A 22,764-nucleotide genomic window follows, 5' to 3' on the forward strand; every position below is an offset into this window, starting at 1 on the left:
AAGATAAAAGCATTACTCTATGTGGCCAGGCACAGTGGCTCACACCTGTAAACCTAGCATTCTGGAAGGCCGAGGCAGGTGGATTGCTTGAGCTCATGAGCTAGAGACCAGCCTGAGTGAGACCCCATCTCTACTAAAAATAGAAAAACCGAGGCAAGAGGATTGCTTGAGCCTAAGAGTTTGAAATTGCTCTGAGCTATGACGCCACAACACTCTACCCATCGCAGCAGCTTGAGATTATCTCCAAAAGAAAAAAAAAGTATTACTCTACAGGTAAAGTCATCATTGTAAGAGTCTTCTTGATTGTCAGACTTTGAATATTTGTTACTTGGAGGGACAGACCATGATGGGGAAACTAGCTTTAACAATCTGACAGTAAAAGAAATGCAGGCAATGAACTGGGGTTTTTTGTTTGTTTTTTAATATCTATATAAAAAATAACGAGCGATTTACAGATCTCTTTCTCTAATCAGAACCTCAAGTGTATATATAAAGGTACTGTACAATATATAAACATTTACAGCCAGTACATCCATATTTTGCTCAGCATTCCAAGGCCACATTGCTAAGTCGGTATATAATCAGACAGGTTACTTAGGAAGAGCCACATCAGACTGACAACATATGACATCAGTTATGTCACATCTAACAATAAAAATAGGATTTGTATTACTAATTGTGGACTAGAGGGAAAATAAACCATTTCTGTGGTACTAAATTCTTAGCATTTATCAAGCCTCCTAAAGTCGCTCTATTTGAGTAGTTACAATAGGTGGGTAAATATAATTCTGGATGAAAAGAGGATTTCAAAAATCTCACACTGGGAAACATGTCTTATCTACAGGGGCTGATAGAGTTGTTATATTGAAGAGTTTCACAGTTAGACTCTCAGAGGGAAGGACTCGGACGTAATGTATTTCACGACAAAATGAACTCAGGGTGACAGAACAAGTATGTTCAAATACTCCATGAAATAGTTTTATTCTGAGAAGGTGCCTTTATTTATGGATGCTACTTTAGGGGACTGGAAAACCTGGATCTATTTTATGGAGTTAACTATCTCCAACTTCCAAGAAACATCTTTATTTAGACTTTTAAAAGGAATTCTGCAAATTTGTGCAAGCTAAGCAGAAGTTTATTGTCACTTTCTTGTTTTTAAATAAGAAAGTTAATGTAGCTAAAAGTTAAATAGGAACCAGCGAGGACTGTCCACCACATTTGTCCTCATGTGCTGGCAAGCCGTACGTAGGCTCTGCTTCTATTAATAAAATAAATACCCGAATTTATACATCTGCTACCAGAAGAGCCGGGACTTTACCTGTTGATGGACTACGCAACTGGCTTCCTTATCAAGTCCCTTGCACAGTCTATGATTTTGACTCTTCAAATATGTATTAAAAGTCTACTGACTTTAGTTGTAGGTCCAACCAAAATATCTAGAAATTTCTCTGAAGAGCAGTAAGCTTTATTTCCCCATGTTTCTTTGTGGTTTCATAATGAAATAACTGAAATAGAAAGGGTCACCTGAGATGCTATTGCTACATCAAAGTTGGGAAACACAGCAGGAGGTAAACTCTTTCTCATTTTGAACTTTCAATTGTCAGTAATATCTTTAACAAGTTTTCTGAAATGCCTTATCCGGCCAAATTAAAATAAAAAGCATTAAGAAAGCATCAATGTTCCACTAGACATTTTTTCCCTTAAAAGTAGTGATGCTTCAGAGTTTTATTTTTGAACCTGGACATCATTAGTGGCTGTGAGAAGAGACAACTGCCAGCTTTAATGAGTTAACAGTCTCTTCTGCAAAGATTCAAAGATTTCTCTCTGTAAACATGCAACATGCTATTGAGAACATCGACTTCCAAGCCAAACCTAACTTTTTTCATTACTGTGGAAATAGCTGAATGAGAAGGCTGAAACAGACATGATACAGTAGAGAACTTGGCACACATACAAAGTGAGTCGTGACCACGTTGCTGATCTCACCCTATGTCATTTGTTCAGACACTCGTGGAGATGAGCCGGGCAGCCCGAGCAGGGTGGCAGATGAGCGCGTGGATGTAGCTCCTTCCTGAGTGCGGGGGAGGGCAGCCAGCCGTGGGGACAGTTGGTACTTAGCGATCCTAAAGGCCCTTCATGCAGCCTAGGTAACGTGATGCTCAAATTAAAACACGTGTTTCAGAAAAAAAATTTTTCTGGAAAAATGCTTTTTAGTAAGAAAAGATTACAACTTGTTTTTCTTTGTTTTATACTGAAGGTCATAGCCGTTTCTCAGCCATACCAGTACTGCCTGTGACTTTATTTGCACTTGGCACCTTCCAGGGCCCAGGAGTTATGGGTGTTTTCTTGACTGGAGAACCACACTCAGGTTTGGACCCTCTGGTCTCCTTGCTCCCATCAGCTGCCTCGAGTTCTTTCCCTTTGTGACCTTCTGTCTTGTTTAAAACCATTCTCTCTTCAGGTTCCTGCTTCAGCTTCTTTTCTGATACTTGAGCATTTTCTCCTGTTTTATCTTTACTAAAACTCGCCTCTCCTGTGATTGCTTTCTTTCCTTTTTCATTTTCAGAGACTGCTCTACCAGTAGTGTTATTAGTCTTTTTGGATGAAAGAGGCTTTTCATCTACTCTTCTGCCTTTTTTCTCCGGAGACCTGGTTCTGCTTGTTCCCAGCTGACCCTGCTTTGCCTCTTTCCTGGCGGCACCTGCCTTTTCTTTCCTGTTGGCGTCACTGTTAGCGTGGCCTGTTCTTCGACTCTCACCTTCTAATAATTTGGCTTCAGCTTTTGATAGACCTTTGCTTCCTTCAACTTTTTGCTGCTTCTTAGGGCTGGAAGAACGTCCTCTGCTTTTTCGGCAGTGATCTTGCCCGGAGCCTGCCTTGGTGCTGATCTCGCAGCTTCTGTTCTCCCCTTTCCTGGGGCTGCGTGATTGCTCTCTGGGTCTTCTTTTGGGGTCATTTTCTGGATTACTAGCAGTCTTTTCCGAATGCTCCTCTGAATACCGACTGGCTGACTTCTTGGGACTAGCAGACCTACCTCTTCGGATAACGCCGCTTTCTACGTCTAGCAGCTTTTTCTTGTCCCCGTGCCCAGGACTGTTGGGTGGATCCCTCTTAGTCACGTTTTTCTGGAGAAGACACTGCTGCTTCACTTCAGAGTGATGTTCATGTAAAGTGCTTTTCTTTTCAGGCACAGTGTCCTGTAATTCTTCTGTCTTTTCACATATCTGGACTCTCATTAAAGATTCTTCAATTACTGGCATGTGAGACTCTTCAAATATGGAAGCAGAATGTGAAGATGGGGGAAATGGTGACTGTTCATCATAAATCACATTTGAAGATGAAGGATTATTAATATCCCAATCACCTAAAAAAGTGATTTGAGTGGACATTATTACATTTGAGAACTATAAATAGGAACAGTACATTTTCAACTTTGACAGCCATTTGAACTGTACTGACTGCTTACATAGCTTGAGTATCTTATGTAGTTTGTTTACACCTCTCTCTGTGAAGGCAGATGTGTACAGACATCTGTTCATACGTGAAGAGCAGGTTGGGTAGCGATAATAAAGTAAGAGTATTCATTTTTCTGATTGTGTATAATTAGTGCAATAATATATATGATCTATATATTCTTTATTAGTAAAGCCAAGTTGAAAACATAGAAATAATAAAATTGGACCAAATTACTTGGTCCAAGAAGCTTACTAGTTGTCAATGGATACAGCTTAAGGTAATGGCAAGATCACTGATTAATAAAGGAAACCAATCTGTGGTAACCAGAACGTGGTTCACGGGCATTTGTAAATAATTTCCTTGCATTAAGCTGTCAAATTTAATGTCAAAAGGAGACTGAAAAGTGCAGAAGATAGAAATAGACGTATTTAATAGTATCACTTTTAATTAAAAAGAAAACAAAAGAAGGAAGTGATTTACAAGACATGCAAATTTACCAAGTCTTTTTAAGGAAAGACCAAGAAAAGCCCTGAAAGCCTTAATGTTGCTCAGGCTTCACGTAGGAGCACAGACCGGAAGGAGCCAAACCTGAAGAAGGAAGAGAAAAAGCCTAGGACTATGTGAAAAAAAATCAGCGCGGTTAGCAAAGATGTCACTGGGAACGTATGGTTTACAAGCAGATGGTGGAGGATAAAACAGAGGATTGTAAGCTGCAAGGGACTGTGGGAGGTTATGTCTACACTTATTCCTCAAAAGCTCTGTGGTGGGCTTGGGGTGTGGGGCGGCAAGGGGAGACGAGTACTGAAATTAGTACTGCCTTTATTTCTAGAATAGTGCATTCAGTTAAAAACAGTGATTGTCAAATACTGCGATATTTTAAATGGCTGTGATATTTCAGAAACATACAATGAACAGTACAATGAAACCAAAGAAGCTCAAGATTAGTTAGTACAGGAGGGCAGACGTGGCCTTGTCTCCAGCAACCTCCTTTTGACAAGTGACCAGAGACCCTGAAGTTTTCATGCTACTTACTCATTAAGATAGAATATTACTATACAGAAATAAATAGTACTTCTTGGTAATGCATAATGAGCCAAGGAAGGGAGAATGCTGGGATATTACAAAGAGATTTAAAATGTTTTTTGTGACATTTAAATCGTTTGCCTCTAATGTACTTGCTTTTTATAGGCACATTTCTCTGCAAAAGCAACTATGTTTTCTGATGGAAAATCAATTTAAAATATATTTCATTCTAACCAAAGTCTTGCTTGCAGTCACTTGTTTTGTAATACTATTATGATAATTCTACATAATTAGCTTTTGATGGTTCTAGTATTACCCCTGAATTAGCTAATAAAATATCTATCCCCTTCAAAAATGCTTTCTTTTGCTCTCTCCCTAATGCACAATTTTTCAGCTACCAGTGGGTTACTTTACTTACCATGGTCAGGTATCAAGCCAGTTCCTGGCCTCAGAAGAAGAAGAACTTTATTTCCACCAGCCTGAATGAGCTCGATTGCCCGAGTGTGTGTGATTCCTTGCGTAGGTTCCCCATTGATCTCCACGATCTGGTCCCCAACCTAGACAGGAACATTCACAGGAATAACACGACACTGTGCAGCCTCGTCACTGCTGCTTTTGTCAACTCTATTTCTTTTGTAGAATGTTCAACTTACGCACAGTGCTATCATGCTGGAGTTGAGGAGAGGGCAGATGGTAGCAACAGGAAGAGACAATGTCCAGTTTAATTTACTATAAAAACCTACATGGAAAGTTTATAGTAAGTCAGGATCTAGGTATCTTGGAACGACTCAAATTCTGGGCTGGGTGCAGTGGATCCCACCTATAATCATAGCATTTTGGGAGGCCGAGCCAAGAAGGTCACTTTTGAGACCAGGAGTTTGAGAACAATGTGACAACATAGCAGGACCTTGTCTCTTAAAGTACAGATCAGCTGGGCACAGGGATGCATGCTTGTGGTCCCAGCTACTCAGGAGGCTGAGGCAGGAGGATCATTTGTGCTCAGATGTTGGAGGTCACAGCGAGCTATATGAAGGGCAATACAGCGAGACTCCGGCTCTTAAAAAAAATTCCACTGGAAGTTAAACAATGGGAGTTGAGGTGAAGTGAAATTGTGAAGTTTCTACAACAATGCAAATGATACCACAAAACTGTATCTGACCATGAAATGGTACTTCCAAATATGGGTGGAATCTTGAATTTATTTTCTACAATTGGGACAGATGTTTCCTCATCTTTGAAGCTGCCACTACGTCCTACACATGTATGAGGTGCTCAGTAAATGACATTTACAGATTAAAATTCTAATTAGCTGGGTGTAGTGGCAAGTGCCAATAGCCCCAGCTACTTGGGAGGCTGAGGCAGGAAGTGCTCTTGAGCCTGGGAGTCTGAAGGTGCTGTCAGCTACAAACACCACCGCACTCTAGTCTGGGCAAGAGAATGAGACTATGTCTCCAAACAAACAAAAAACCCACAAAAAAAGCCAGATTAAAAAATTTAAGCTTACACACTAGATTAATATGAACATGTATTTAGAACCAATAACTAGCATATGCCTAATGTCTTTAGTTTAAAATCATTTCCCAGGAAAATAAACAAAGCCAGGGATCAGAGTAAGATGCCTCAGTGCTGTTGCTACTTATAAAAAAAGGAAAACCATGGAAGGGTCTAACTTTCACAAAGGACCCGATGAAAGAGGATGATGCTCGTGACTTCAAGATGCTATTTCAAGGTGACATGCAACTGAAGGACTGGCTTCCAAACAGATACACTAACAATGGACTCTTACTGAAGTTCCCCAAACCAAATATTCCAAAATAATCCAGAAGTAACACAACAGCAGAGGATTCACTTCTTTCCCCAAGGCCAGTGAGACAACTTTGTGTCTACAGATACAGCTTGGCACAGCGGTCAGGAAGCCGGGCCCGGGACTCACATCTCGGCTCTACCTCTTTATACCTGAGAAGTCTCATTTTTCCCCTCTGTTATATGAGAATATTAGCATCTGCCTGAGAGTGTGGGGACGATTTAATGAGATAAAACATGATTATATGCTTGAAATTACTTTTCAGGTTAAAGTGCATCATTCTGAAGATTAAACTGTAGAACACACCCCATTCTATACAATGCAAAAGACTTCACGTGAACTATGAAATAGAAAATAAAATGTTTTGTTGCATATTTATTTTAAAAAGTCAATCTTCGAGAAATAGGATATCAGAAATAAGACTGATGGATTTAATATATGAAATGAAAGAACATACCTTAAAAAAACAACCATAGTAAGATAATAATAAAGGTAATAGGATAGAGAAAAGAAATAATTATTAATGAAAAGGCCTTTACAATCCAGACTTCTCTATAAGCCAATATCTAGATTTCCCCTGATAAGGGATGGAGAAAGAATCCTTTCTATGAGGAAATATGGATGATGAACTGGTACTAGGTATATAATTCTGCTGATAAATGAAAAAGTAGACGGTGTCTGGATCATGACCCGAGCACATGCTGTGGAATATGGTTAGGTCTACAGTTAATTTCAATTACATTCTTCGGTTTAAATCGCCTAAATCTGTACACTTCTTTAGTACAAGAAACTGCAAATAAAACTTGTAATTGAACAGATTTGCCACCAGGTGTCATTTTTGTTGAACTTGAAAGTGGGGGGAATACAGGAGAAAAAAAGTTCAGTACTGAACTATGCAAAACTAAGAGAAAGACTTCTCTGAGAGGGAAGTGTAATTCTTTTAACATTTTAGGTTACCTTAAAAATTTTAAATGTGGTAATAAAGTGGAAAGAATAGCTTTTGATAAACTATTCTGTTGATAAATAAAACAGATAAAGATTCAAGTTTAGTTTTGTTTTCCTCGGAGAGTATCTTGCTGTGTTGCCCAGGCTGGAGTGCAGTGGCATCATCATAGCTCACTGCAGCCTCAAATTCCCAAGCTCAAGTGATCCTCCTGCTTCAGCCTCCCTATTGCCTGGGACTACAGATGTGCACTATCATGCTCAGCTAATTTTTCTATTTTTGTAGAGATGGGGTCTGATTGTTGCTCAGGCTGTAGTTCTGTATTACTGGGAAATCAAATTACAAGGACAGAGGAAAAGAGAGAAAAGAAAGAGAAAGGAAAGGGGGAAAAAGAAGAAAACCAAAAGAAGAAGAAAAATAGAAAAAAATACTGTTTCTTTTCTTTAAAAGTGTCTCTCTGTATAGACATGTATTTTTTTTTTCTTTAGAAAGATTCTCTGCTGCCCTGTGTAGAGTGCAGTAACATCATAGCTCATAGCAACCTTGAACTCTTGGGCTCAAGAGATCCTCTTGCCTTAGCCTCCCAAGTAGCTGGGACTACAGGTGCCTGCCACAATGCCTGGCTAGTTGTTCTATTTTCAGTAGAGATGGGGTCCTGCTCTTGCTCAGGCTGGTCTCAAACTTCTGAGCTCAAGCAACCTACCTGCCTCAGCCTCCCAAACTGCTAGGATTACAGATATGAGTTACCATGCTTGGCTAAAAAGCCAATATAGCTTTAGGCAGTCTTAGTAGTTTTTAAAATAATATCCACTAAAAATGTATTAAGATTTACAAAATAGTATTTCTAACACATGGCTTACATTATCTTATAACCTGTTAAGAAACTGTATGCCTCTCAATGAAATCCAACCCCACCTGGAAACCAGCCAAGGCCTGACACAGAAAAACACAGGGACTGAATTGAGCGGACGACAGACCTGGGTCCCACCTGGGTCCCACTGTGGCTTTCACAGGCTGGGTGAACCCAGTAAGAGACTCAGTCTTCTTCCCTGAGCCTCAGTTTTAAATCTGTTAAGTGGGCACAATGTCTTCCTGCAGAGTTTTTGTGAGACCAAAACTAATGTAGGTGAAAATACCTGTTGCCTGGAAAAATACATATTGCCCAGAAGACAGCAAACTCTCAGCGTTGTCTAAATCTGATTCTGTTCTATGTTAAATATTTCAGTCTGGCACTATTCCCTAACATGAACCTTTTCTATTCATCTATTTCTAATTCTCATAGCTCAGAACATTCTTTTATTTCTCTTCTCTTAATCTCTAGATGTTAAGGACTAATTAAGGCTCACCCAGTTTACAGATCCTCTCACTGACTCTCAATACCTTTCCATCAGTGTTAACAAGTTTATATTTCTGAATTATACTCTTACATTGTTCCTAATTACTTTATATACCCCTAGTCTAATACCTAGTGGGAACTAATTTTAAATATATGTATATATACATATTTTTAGAGACGGAGTCTCACTATGTTGCCCTTGGTAGAGTGCCGTGGCGTCACAGCTCACAGCAACCTCCAGCTCTTAGGCTTAGGTGATTCTCTTGCCTCAGCTTCCTGAGTAGCTGGGACTACAGGTGCCTGCCAGAATGCCTGGCTATTTTTTTGTTGTTGTTACAGTTTGGCCAGAGCCAGGTTCAAACCGGCCACCCTTGGCATATGGGGCTGGCGCCCTACTCACTGAGCCACAGGTGCCGCCCTAATTTTAAATGTTTAAAAAGAAACCAACAATTCTCAAAATAACCCCCCAAAGCCTCCAAACCCAACAAAATTCTTAGTATCTAGAATTATTATCCATCTATTTTACTTTTTGGCAAATAACTATGAAACACTTGCTATGAATATTCAAGGCACTATGTCAGGTGCTGGAGACAGTGGAACAATGCAGAGGACACAAAGTATCCTCACCAACCTAACTGCAAAATCAAGGGAAAAGAGGAGACATAGGAGGAGGTGGCAACAAGGGACGCTCAGGTGGCCCGTGGTGTACACGGTGGTTAGCTGGAGAGACACTCTCTTATCACTTGAGCAGCGGCCACCGCAGAAAGTTGTCATCAACACCATTTTACTGAGTAGTACCAGTTACATGCATAGCTTTCAAGACCCTGATCATGTTAAGAATTTGATAATTTAATAGCCAGATAAATAAATCTTTGAGAAGCTGACTTGGTTTTTAATAGTTTAGAACAGACCTAGGTCTAACAGTTAATAGTTTATTTGCTTTGTGTCCAAATTCAGAGTTCATTTTTTAAGTGAAAACTATTTAATCACTAAATTCTAATTTCTGCCTATTTGTATGACATCCTTTAGAGTTGGACCTATTTGCCTTTTGTTTGGTGAGATTCGTGGATCTGAGAGTTATATTCAGAACAAACATTTAAAAAAATAAGTGTATCCTAATTTATTATTTAATTAAATTTTTGTGAAAATATATGAAATGAGAGATTAAAAAAAAGATTTAAACTACCCAAATAGATTTTTTGTGTGTGTGTGTGTACGAGACAGAAAGAAAAGATAAAGGATCAAGATTTTTTATGCTCTATAAAAAAATGTTCTTATTGAAACTTCAAGGGCTGGGCACAGTTGCTTATATCTGTAATCCCACTACTTTGGGAGACCAAGACGGGAGGCTGGATGTTAGGAGTTCAAGACCAGCCTTGGCAACACAGTGAAATCCTGTCTCTACAAAAAAATTTTAAAAATTAGCTGAGCATGGTGGCACCCAACTATAGTCCTAGCTAATCAGGCAGTTGAGGTAAGAAGATGGCTTAGGCCCAGATGTTTGAGGTTACAGTGAGCTACCATCAGCCTGGTTGACAAAAGTGAGGCCCTGTCTCTTAAAAACACCCCCCACCCCCCCAACCCAAAAGACCTTTAAGAAGATGACTTGGGCCAAGCATTCCAAGCAGAATGCATAGGGCCTGCAGTTTGCAGATGAGGAAACAGAGATTCAGAGTCGTTACCTGAGAGTACACAGCTATAAGATGGCGAAGGAGGGTTAGATCCTTGTGTCTGAATCTCAGATCCTTGTTCTCCTCACTCACTCTAACAGTCTTCATAAGAAACTGAGGCTGGGCCCGGCAGTTCTTGATCAGCTGTACTGGCCCCATTAGGCCATCGGCTCTGTGGCTCTCCCTTCTCTCCCTTCCTGCTTCCTTTACCCTCTCCAGCCCACTCATTAGAGGCCTTGCTCAGAGTTCAGCGCTCAGCCCACTGTTCTCTAAATCTTTAGTGATTTTATCCATAACAAAGGCTTGGAATCATCACCTCTGAGCAACGTTACAATCTGGGTCTCTACCACAAGTTCTAACCACCCTCTACACATTCACACCTGCTCAGACTAGCCGGGCTTCCGCCTCAACATACTGAAAACTTACCACACCATCGGTGTACATGCCACTCTACACCATCAGTCTTTGCTGTATCCTTTCTCCCCCAGGCCTCCCGACTGGTTTTTCATGGTACAGACAGGGCGAGGCCTCTGAGTCATCCTCTCCTCTTCCTTTCCCTTCATCCTCACTGACAGCTGCTCTCACATGCGTCTCTGTCTTCCATCCCCAGCACGGCCACTGCTGCATGCACGCATTACAGCTGCCTCAATTCCCCTCATCCACCCTGCACACCACTCACCAGCATACTGCTCTGAGGGACAACTCTGGCTCGAAAGCCTCTGAGGTTTCCCACCGTCGACACCTTCACACTGGTGACACACCTACGTTCATGTTCTCACTTTCCCCTATCTCCCAGTGCGTTTTGAAATAAAATCTAGGTAACTCAAACCACTTGAAGTTCCTCTATACACGATTTATCCTTCCTTAGTCTTAAGCCACTGCTTGCTTCTTCAGCCTGGGAAGTCCTCTCTCCTTAATCTCTCCCTGTAGAGATCCTGCACACCTTTCAATGCCACCTGTTCCACAAAGTCTTCTCTAGTCACCCCTTTGAACTTGTGTATATGTCTGGTTGTTTTTTGAAGGGTGGGGGGCCGGTCATTTTGAATATAGCATCCTATTTCTTTTTTGTTGTTGTTGCTGCGGTTTGGCCGGGGCTGGGTTCAAAGCCGCCACCCTCGGGATATGGGGCCGGCGCCCTACCCACTGCGCCGCCCAGCGTCCTATTTCTTTTATCATCCCTCTCCCAACTGGCTCAGCACCAGGCAGAAGCCTTGGGGAGTACAGACACTCAACCCATGCAAACGAGTAACGGGAGGGACGGTTCAAAACCGCAATCACCAGAAGCCTTTTACAATCAGTATTAGAACATACTACCTGATAGTTCACCAGGATCAGAAGCTTTTACGACAGGTTTACTTAGTTAAAAGGTAAGGGAAAAAAAAAAAGTTCCCTTTCCCTGATGCCTACGGGTGGCAGGGAAAGGAAATGCAAAATTCTCTGGGTAGTCGGAGGAAGGTCATCTAGAAATTAACAATTTTCAGTGGGTAACTTAATTGAATATCTGTGAATTAACTATTTTTAAAAAATTAAGGACAGCAACTGTTTTCTCCATAAGATTCCTCTTTACTTAATATCTAGAGAAGTAGGGAATATGTCTCACGCAGCAATATAAACAATCATCAGGGCTTAGAAAAACAAAATGATAAACGTTTGCCTTTTAGAGTCTAGTGATAGAAAACCCTGCTTCTTAGATTCAGGAGGTTTCTACTTTCTCTTTATATCAATTATGTTCTGAAGTTTCCAGAACCTCAGTAAACGGACAGGAGTCAACTCACATGAATTCTGCCATCTTTGATAGCAGGACCGTCCTCGGCGAGACGCAGGATGAACAGCCCCATGTTATATTCCTTTCCACCTCGGAGGCTGAACCCAAAGCCCCGGGGGCCTCTCTCCAGCTCCACTGGGTAACAACCAAGGCTCTAGAGAGAAGTGTAAGAAAAACAAGTTCTTACAGATTGCTTTGTTTATATTGGGAAGAAAGACTATTTTTATAGCTGGGAGAAATCAGCTCCACTCTCAATATTCATTTCTGTATCATGAGGAAGGAATGTAAGTGTTGGTTGAAGGCCTACTTAATTTTATAAATGCAGCCTAAGTTAATCTAAGGATTATGCATCTTCTCTCCTAGTTGATCAATGTGCAATGGAATAATCAGAGAACATGATTTTGGAAAATGCTTCCTTTATGTGTATTTTGAAGTGGGGGCCCATGTGCCCTTCTGAATCTTTGAATGAGGCTCTCTGACTGAATCTAGATTTTATTAAAAGGATTTATTTAATAAACAAATAAAAATGTCCTGCTTTGATTAACTATATTTACATCTAAGTACTTAACCAAGTGTTCAAATTTTCCTACTCATTAAGGTGAACTTTTCTTTCACTCCTTATATTCTCTCATGGAAGCCAGCAGAACGCCAAACACAAAGGAGGTCTTCAACAATTTATTCATTTTGGAAACAATTCCTGTGAACCAGTTTGCAATCAAAATTTGCCAGTGTCGGTGATACAGCAACTCAAAGTATCAGTCCACACGTGGGGGCACGTCTGGTTACCTGGTTGTGCCGACTGCCTACAACGGAAATCACTGCGGTGTCAGGCTGTGCAAGGTGCTTGTGGTCAGACCACGAATGTCTGTAAGAAGCAGAGACCTCTTTTCCAATTTCACCTTCTAGGATATTTCTACGAGAGAGAGAGAGAAATCAAGTCATTCTCTGAACTGAGAAAGTGAAAAACAGTGTAAAAGTAAAGGCAGATGGATTTGTTTTCGCTGAAAAGCTAAACATTGCCATTCTTCTTCTGAAAAACAACGGTGACGATAAACTACACCTAGAGCTAGAGAGATGCGAGGGAAAGCCTGCTCATCACCCCCAACAGCCCTGAAGTCTGTCAACATCCCAGTGTTTTTTAAGGGCACCTCTTCGTGCAGTTTACATCAGGGAAAACTGCCCTCAGGTAACTGAACCAGAGGGCAGATGAGGTGACCTTGTCACAGTGAGAAGTCACTCGCCGGGAGCACCAACACCTATGATGCTGCTGAATTTCTGGAAAATCTAGGTTTGATTTCATGGCTAATACTTAACAAAAGAAGAAAGAAATGGGTACAAGCTACTGCTCTGCTCAGATGGTCTGAGATGACAGCAGTTCACGTGGGCCAGGGCCTCCCTCCCCAAACTGTGAGGACCAGGAGTGCAAGACCCAGAGGCTACGTCACTTCCTTCTAGTCCTCACCTGTCAGGCACGATCGGATAATTCTAATGTGCCCGCAATGAGGCCTGGGCAGAGGGAGGAAGGTGTTAAGGATGGACAGAATAGGGAAGGAACTTGAGGGAGAGACAGACACGAGTTCTCACTGTGACCTCAACAGCTGGCTTCTGCTCAACTGCAACGGAGTTGGGTAGGTTATGAAGAGTGGAGAGATGAGAAGAACAGCCCCACCTGTCCCCAGGTATGTGGTTGGCCTGAGCCTGTCCCATGGGCCTGTGCTGCAAGGCTGGGCTTTGCCTGGCTGAGTTGGTTCCGGATGGTGGACCATGATGATCTGTTCAAATGAGAAAGAACAGAAATAAGAATTTTTACATAAACACATGAAGGCCAGTGGCTCTAGGAAACTGCTCTATGATGTTAGTGACTTCAGCACCAACAGCACCCTGTCAGCTTTAACATCTTCTTCCCGGTGGGTTTGGTTCATATTTCTGTTTCAGAAGAACAGGAGTCACATTCCTCCTTCCCCACTTTCACCTTTGCTTTGGTCATCCATACAACAGGAAAACCAGAAATGAATATATTCAATAATATTTATGTAGAAGACAGAGCTCCAAGAATCATCCTGTAACCTCTTCTTTGAGTTTCCATGGCACGCTCCTCATGATTGGTAAACCATTCTAGATAACAAAGAGGGTCTCAGGAACGTTGGGGCACAGAGGCCCGTCTGCAAGCTACACGAACATCTTCGAACCTGCAACTTTAATAGGGGAGTAATTATTCTGCCTGACACTGACTCCCAGAGACAAATCCACACTTCATAGCCAGGCACAGTAACTGCCTGCATCTTGAGCTTGATGGCAAGTCACAGAAAAGGACAGTTAAAAGAGATTTTTAAGGCTGTCAGACTCATCTTTTTAAAGCTGAAATTTTGGAACATTTTCCTCTGTCCAAATATCAAAGGACAGGATATTTAAAATACCAAAGACGGGGAGCATAGCTTAGTGACTAAGACCATAGACTCTGGGGGAGGATGGACAGGGTTTAAGCCCGTCCCCATCATTCACTAGTGGTGTGTTCTTGAGAAAATTAGTTATCTTCTCTACACTTCCAAAAAAGAGGAATTATTGTTACCTCATTTGGTTATTGTTTCAAATGAGCTTATAAATGTGCATGCTTATTATAGTCCCTGGCATATAATATTCACAATATCAAAGTTCCTGTTATAACTATTATCATGTCACTGTCAAAATGATAGACTGCATTTGGGGCTCCATTTCTCCTTAAGTTTATATTCTAAAATATCTACTTCATTTTCAAAAGTCTTCAACGTGGAGGCCATTTTAGGTTAGAATGTCTGGAAAGTGCTATCAGTTGAATCTTGGAATATAATGGAGATAGACAAGGTCTGATGTTAAAGATCAGAGGTCAATGTCAGGGAGCAATTTCTGTTGAGACATCTGGAGCTTCAGGCTTTTCTATGCACACCACTATTTCATGGCTTACATTAAGTTATTCTTTTTCAAAGTTCTATGGGACTTAAAACTGCTCAATAGATTAATTTAAGAAATTCTTGTATCTGGAAACTAGAGAGTGCTCCAAAAACACAGGAAAAAGACTAAGAAGTGGCAGAAGGACAGAGAAATGGCATATGCCAGGCCAGTGGCCCCTGAGGACTTCTGAGGCTCTCTGCGTGCGTGCTGACATGGGTCTCAACAATGCGCACCAGACCCTCGGTGTAGGACCAGCCATGGGACCATGACTTAAAGCCGAGTATCCCAGGAAGGGAGGATGAGACTAGGGCAGGCAAGGAACCTTTTCTTGGGGAAGGGAGTGACCTGGAAATCTGCTTTTCTTTTAGATCGTCACCATGAATCTTATTTTCTTAATTTAACAAGTTACTTATATTGGCCACCTAACTGGTCTCCTTGCTACCAAGGACTCTGGTTCTGAAATATGCCACTGCTTTGCTTAAAAACCTACAGTGACTTTTTCTTGCTTATAAGAAAGTTCTATCCAACCTCATCACCTGGGCACTTCTGCCTTTCCATTGTACCTTCTGTCTAAAGTATGAAATCCTACCCGGCTCCTTAAGCACGTGGTGGTCACAATGTTTTTATGGCATTTACCTCACTGTGTCAGAGCCAAGTGAACACCCGAGTCTCCTGTCTGTGACTGCAGGGATCAACCTCGTTCATCTGTACATTCCTGCCCACTGGAGATTCCCAGAAGTCCTTCCACCTTTACCTAATGGGGTATGTCAATTCCAAGTTGCCTGTATCTACACTCAGGTGTCCATTATAGAGCTGAATACTTTCTGTCACTATAAATTCATGGCTGCTGTTAAGGGGATGGAAACTGATGGGGAAAATTGTATCTATCAACAAGATGACTGGGAGATTCCTGTACCTCTGTGTGAGTCCAGTGTAGGCGTTTATCAGCTTTGGGGCTTGGCTATAGTAATCATGTGTGAGTAACATCCGAGCGGGACAATGTTATAATCTGATCGATCTCAAGTGTTCTTCTAGCTTCCCCTGAAGTTGAGAGATGTCGCTTCCAGGCAAAATGTACCACCAGTTGGTGCTTACTTTTTAAGTTACATGTGCGTTTGTTGTGCTCATCCAGGAGAAATAAGAGTTTCTACCACTGATATTCTTTTCATTTCTAGTCCTTCAACCAATGCTACATGGCTTCTCCAATTTTTTTGTTAGAGGCTATATTACTTATCAAAATTAAATATTTATTCCATGATGTCAAGCAGGCCTATGTTTTTTCTGAATTTTATCTGAAACGTCTTAAAATAGTAAAGCAGCGGTTTAAGTGTGTCTTCCTGCTGGGGTGTCTGTGAGAACAGGCGCCTCTCGTTTTACTGCACTTTCTGCTCGATTGCACTTTGCAGACGCCTTCAGTCTGTAAAAGCTACAGGCTTGGGCACATGTGAAATGTACCAGGTGTAGACTAGAAATGTCTTAACACAATAACTAAGAAAATGTTGTGAAGGCTGAGTTGACTAGTTTGAGGAAAGCATTTCCAACTGTATGTAAAACTAGCACATTATATCCCATGATTGCATTAATGTACACAGCTATGATTTAGTTAAAAAAAAAAAAAAAAGCTACAGCCTTGTTGAGTGGCGCCTGTGGTTCCGTGGGTAGGGTGCCAGCCCCATATACCAAGGGTGGCGGGTTCAAACCCGGCCCTGGCCAAATTGCAACAAAAAATAGCCAGTGTTGTGTCGGGCGCCTGTAGTCCCTGCTACTTGGGAGGCTGAGGCAAGAGAATTGCCTAAGTTCAGGGGTTAGAGGTTCTTGTGAGCTGTGACACCACAGCACTCTACTGAGAGTGACAAAGTGAGACTCTGTCTCTAAAAAAAAAAAAGCTACAGGCTTGTGGCAGGCCTGTGTTGGACAAGTGTATCAGCACCATTTCTCCACAGCATGCACTCACTTTCATGATTCAATAACCAATATTTTGGTTATTCTTGTGATATTTTAACTTTCCCATCATTACTGTATGTGGTCTGGTGACCTGCGATGGGCAATCTTTCATCTTATGTTCCTGGATCACTGGAAACTCCCATGAGTCCTTGCACATTTGCTTGCCGGGTGTGTCAGTTTCAAGTTCCTTTCTGCAGCTGTTTGTGGGCACATGAACATGCCCCTCTAAGATGGTGAACTTAACTGACAAGCGCTGTGTGTTCTGACTGCTCTACCTTTCTGTCTCTCCCTGTCCTCAGGCCTCCGTGTTCCCTGAGACACAGCAATGTTGAAATTAGGCCAACTAATAACCCTATGGTGGCCTCTAAGTGTTCAGATAAAAGGAAGAGTCACACATCTTTCACTTTAAATCAGAAGTTAGAAATGATGAAGCTTAGTAAGGAAGGCACCTCGAAAGCCAAGACCGGCTGAACGCTAGGCCTCTTGCACCTCTAGCCAAGTTGTGAATGCAAAGGAAAAGCTCTCGGAATGGTAACTGAGTGTTGGCTTGAAGGAAATTAAAAGTGCTAGTCCAGTGAACATCAGAATGATAAAGAAGTAAACAGCTCTACTGCCGATAAGGAGAAAGTTTTAGTGGTCTAGATGAAAGATCAAACCAGCCACAGCATTCTCCTAAGTCAAAGCCTAACTCACAGCCCTAAATCTCTTCAATTCTGTGAAAGCAAAGAGAGGTGAGGAAGCTGTAGAAGGAAAGTTTGAAGCTAGAAGAGGTTGGTTCGTGAGGTTTTAGGCGAGAGGGCGTCTCTAGAACATGAAAGTGCAAGGGGAAGCAGCAAGGGCTGACGTGGAAACTTGGCAAGTTACCCAGAAGGTCTAGTCCGGTGACTGATGAAGGTGGCTACATTAAACCACAGATTTTCAATGAAGATGATACAGTCGTCTATTAGAAGATGCCTGCTAGGACCCTCATAGCTAGAAAGGAGGTGTCAAGGCCTGGCTTCAAAGCTCCAAAGGACAGGCTGACTTCACCATTAGGGGCTGATACAGCAGGTGATTTTAGGTGGAAGCCAACTCTCATTTACCATTCCAAAAGTCTTAAAGCCCTGGAGAATTCCGCTAAACCTATATTTCAGAGCTTTAAAAATGGAACAACAAAGTTTGCATGGCAGCACATCTGTTTACAGGATGGTTTACTGGATATTTTAAACTCACTGTTAAGACCTACTGCTCAATCCTTTCAAAACTGCTCATTGACAGTGCATGGCCTTGGTCACCCAAGATCACTGGTGGAGGTGGACAAGAGCATGAATGTTGTTTTCACTCCTGCTAACACAGCATCAGTTCCGTTGACCACAGATCAAGGGGTAATTTTGACTTTCAAGTCTCATTATTTAAGAAATACATTACGTAAGGCTACAGCTTCCATAGACAGTAATTTTTCTATGGATCTGGGCAAAGTAAATGGAAAGCCTTTTGGAAAGAATCCACCATTCTTGATGACATGAAGAAGCTTAGCAATCCATGGGGAGGAGGTCAAAATATCAAGATCAATAGGAATTTGGAGGACATTTTATTTGTTTATTTAGAGACAGGGTCTCCCTCTGTTGCCCAGGCTAGAGGGGATGATCAAAGCTCACTGTAACCTCACACTCCTCGGCTAAAGGGAGCTTCCTGCCTCAGCCACCATGCCAGATTCATTTTTAAAAATTTGTTTTAGAGATGGGTTCTTGTTATGTTGGCCTTGAATTCCTGGCCTCAATTGATTCTCCTACTTTCCCAAAGTGCTGGGAATTACAGGTATGAGTCACTGTACCGGGCAAGTTTCGAAGAATTTGATTCTAATCCTCATGGACAACTTCAAGAGGTTTGAGCCTTCAGTGGAGGATGTAACTGCAGATGTGCTAGAAATAGCAAGAGGACTAGAATAAGAAGTGGAGCCTGAAGATGGGATGAGCAGAGAAAGTGGTTTCTGGAGATGGAATCTGTTCCTGGTGAAGCTGCTGTGAACACTGTTGAAATGATACCACAGGAGTCAGAGTATTATATAAACTCAGCTAATAAAGAAGGAGCGGAGTTTGAGAGGACTGACTTCAGTTTTGAAAAGAAGTTGTACTGTAGGACAACCAGCATCACAGGCTGCAGAGGAATCTTTGTGAAAGGAAGAGTTCACCACTGTGGTAAACTTCATTTTTGTCTTATTTTAAGAAATTGTCACAGCCACCCCAGTATTCAACAACCACCACTCTGATCAGTCAGTGGCCAGAACATCAAGGCAAGACTCTCCACCAGGAAAAAGATTATAATTCACTTCACTGAAGGCTCAGATGATTATCAACACATTTTAGCAATAAAGTATTTTAAAATTAAGGAATGTGGATATATATATTTAGACATAATGCCACTGCATACTTAATAGACTCTAGTATACATACAACTTTTATATGCACTGGGCAACAAAAAGATTTCTGAGTTGCTTTATTGCAATATTCACTAGTGTTATTGACAGTGTTCTGGAGCTTCTAGACACTGGAACCCCCAATATGTCTGAGGTCTGTGTGTGCTCAAGAGAATGTGTATCATCAAGAAGAAAACACAGAATTCACAGTTAACCTATAGTAATAAAGCTTACGAGGTACTGAGAATCCTCTTTCCTAAGAGTAAATAAGAACACCGTGAGAGAATATCTAAGACTCTGTGAAAGGACATCAAAGATAATCTGAATAATTACAGAGACAGGGTTGCGCTTGTGCCTCAAGGAGTGGGGTGCCGCCCATATACTGGAGGTGGTGGGTTTGAACCTGGCCCCGGCCAAAAATGCAAAAAAAAAAAAAAATTACAGAGACATCCCATGCTCTTAGGTGGAATGACTTTAATATGTAAAGATAAAAATTCTTCCAAAGTTAATATATATGTGTGTGTATATGTATGTATGTATTACTTGTTGAATTGGAAGATCTCTTTACATATTGTATATGTACATTACTTAGATATAAACACATATATTCGATATATCCAAAGAAAACTGTAGCTGCATTTTTTTTGAGGAGCTTAATAATTTGCTCTAAAATTTTGTCTGAAAGAGTTCCATGAACATCTAGTTGCATTCCAGAGGGAAAGACAGACAAATCTGCCCTAAAAGACAGATACGTCATAAACGTACAGAATAAAAAATTTAAAAAATACAATATATATACACATTTATATGTGATTAAAAAACCAAAATGTTTATGTATATATCATGTATACTGTGTGTGTGTAGGTGCTTTATTAACTGAGTTTCTGTAATATACCTTTTGTTGTCATTTCAGCGGTGTTCACAGCATGTTTCACCAGGAGTAGATTCTACCTTAAAGAAAACACTTTCTTTGCCATATGGATAAGCAAAGATACACACACACACACACACACACACACACGCACACACACATATCTCATCAGCCAAAGGACAAAGAAACCAATAGAACAGAACAGAGCGTTCTGGAGATTCATTTTGCAAAGGGAAGTTAATCTACAGGCTAGAAGGCATCTCAAGTCAACTGGGAAAAGCAGAGGTATGGGATGGCTGGTATTAGAGAAACTGACTTACGATAGGAAAAAAAAAAACTGGATCCCTCCTTAAACTATACTCAAGGGTTGGCTTCAGATGGATTAAAGACCTAAATGTGAAAAATAAAATTATTTTATGTAAGAGAGAATCTCTGTGATGTGGGGTAAAAGGATGAGCTATGTTAAGTAAAACCCAAGCCCAGGTAAAAACTGACAACTCTGATTACATCTAAATTAAGAATTTCTATATAATGGAGGGTACCAGGATCAAAGTTAACACTCGGATGACAAAAAAAGACGTGTGTATTTTCTAAAACAAAATCAGACGAGTTTCTATATAAATCGTGAGGAACTAAATATCAACAGGAAAAAGACAGAAATCCCACAAGAAAAATGAGTGAAGGAGACAAACAGGTAATTCAGATGAAAAAAAAAACCAACTTCAAGCATATGAAGAGATGCTCAAATTCATGGGTAATCAGAGAAATGCAAATTAAATAACAATGAGATAACACTTTTGTGCTTTAGAGCAGCGATTCAAAAGCTGATATTGCCAAGTCTTGGCAGGGATATAAAGGTATAAGCACCCTCAGTGTTTTGCTGGTGGGAGTAGAGACGGATGCAGCAATTAGGGAGGACAATCTGACAGTACCGAGTTAATTACACATGTATCCACTTGGATCAAGTGATTTCACTCACAGAAATTATGTCACTTTTTGAAATTGTTTTATTTTTATTTTTTTAGAGACAGGGTCTTGCTATGTTGCTCAGGCTGGCCTCAAACTTCTAGGCTCAAGGGATCCTCTTGCCTCAGCCTCTTGAATAGCTGGGACTACAGCTAAGAAGCCCACCCTGCCCAGCTTCTCATGCTGTTCTTTGAAGTACATATTCGAGAATCTGTACCAAAGAATTATTTGTGATATTGTGGAATTGGAGGCAATATGATTGTCAACAGGGAAATAGCCAGGCCATATGTAGTAAATATGTATTACAGACAACTGCCGGGCATTTAAAAGTGATCCATTATGTTCACCCAGCAATATGAATATGAATAAATCTTAAAAGCACATGAAGCTGTAATACCAAAGTGTAAGCAACCACCAAAAAAAAAGAAAAAAAGGAATTGGATTTCATCAGCATTCAATGTTTTGTGGATTAAAGGACAGTTATCAAGAAAGTAAAAAGACAACTGCAGAGTGGGAATATTTGTAAATCATATATTTGATAAAGGTCTAGTGTTCAGAATATGTAAAGAAATCTTACGATTCAACAATAAAAAAGACAACTGAGTCATAAATGGGCAAAGGATTCAAACAGACATTTCTCCAGATAAGAGACATGAACAGTCAGTGAGCACGTGAAAAAGATGTCCAAGGCATCAGCCGTCGGGGAATGCTGCTCGAAACCACACGGACAACGCTCAGCTACACTACGGTGCCTGGAAACAAGCCCCTGGTAGAGAAAATCCCAGGTCCTGGGTGAAGCTGGAACACATTCTTCTTAGTAAAGTATCACAAGAATGAAAAAAAAGAAAGTATCCCATGTACTCAATACTAATATGAAAACGATGCATAAACAACTACAAGCCCACAGGAAAGAAAAACCCAAGGACAGTCTAGCGAGGGGGAGGGGACAGGAGGGAAGCGGGGAGAGAAGTAGGGTGGTTGGCGGGATCTCACCTACTGTGCACGGCGTGAGGGTGTTCAGCACGCCCCTGGGTGACGAAGTCAACTACAACCTGAACTTTACCTTAGAAATGAAAACAGTGTAACTTAAACATTTGTACCCTCATATCAATGTGAAATGAAAAAAAAAAAAAAAGGCCCGGTGCCCATAGCACAGTGGTTAACAGTGGTTACGGTGCCGGCCATATGCATCAAGGCTGGCAGGTTTGAACCTGGCCTGGGTCAGCTGAACAACAATGACAACTGCAACAACAACAACAAAAAATAGCTGGGCATTGTGGTGGGTACCTGTGGTCCCAGCTACTTGGGATGCCGAGGCAGGAGAATTGCTTAAGCCCAAGAGTTTGAGGTTGCTGTGAGCTATGACACTACTGCACTCTACTGAGGGTGACATAGTGAGACTCTGTCATTATGTCACTAAAAAAGAAAAGAAGAAAAAGAAAATGTCAGGTCTGACAATTCAGTTCACAAACTTATCCTAGAAAAAGTGCTACATACCTCAATGCTGAGTGTCACTCCAGTCACCTTCAAAGTGCTCTTTTTGGGAAGCTACGCACCAAGGCCAGTGCCTAGTCCACCCTTCAAAGCCATTTTGGAACTCTTTTCTGGAATGACTATTAGAGCTATCGCTGTGTGGCACACAAAAACACACAATAATGAACAC

At 41.2% G+C, this 22,764-nt stretch overlaps 1 protein-coding gene across 2 annotated transcripts in view; it reads right to left on the reverse strand.

Annotated features, from left to right (window-relative positions):
* Positions 1–415: 415 nt before the first annotated feature.
* Positions 416–22,764, reverse strand: part of MAGI3 (membrane associated guanylate kinase, WW and PDZ domain containing 3) — a 254,341-nt gene continuing 231,992 nt past the window's right edge. The window contains exons 17-21 of one of the 2 annotated variants that reach the window (XM_003793865.3): positions 13,667–13,769; positions 12,784–12,910; positions 12,008–12,151; positions 4,898–5,036; positions 416–3,364 (exon numbers count right to left, since the gene is read on the reverse strand). In XM_003793865.3, the coding sequence (XP_003793913.1) occupies positions 2,259–3,364; positions 4,898–5,036; positions 12,008–12,151; positions 12,784–12,910; positions 13,667–13,769 (1,619 nt within the window). In that variant the 3' untranslated portion in view covers positions 416–2,258. Of the gene's footprint in view, positions 4,045–4,897; positions 5,037–12,007; positions 12,152–12,783; positions 12,911–13,666; positions 13,770–22,764 lie in introns of both variants that reach the window. The other variant, XM_003793864.3, reaches the window with a different exon arrangement.

The sequence above is a fragment of the Otolemur garnettii genome, unplaced genomic scaffold, assembly GCF_000181295.1.
Source record: "Otolemur garnettii isolate 467f Iridium unplaced genomic scaffold, OtoGar3 scaffold00073, whole genome shotgun sequence".
In the NCBI taxonomy this organism is placed as follows: domain Eukaryota; kingdom Metazoa; phylum Chordata; class Mammalia; order Primates; family Galagidae; genus Otolemur; species Otolemur garnettii.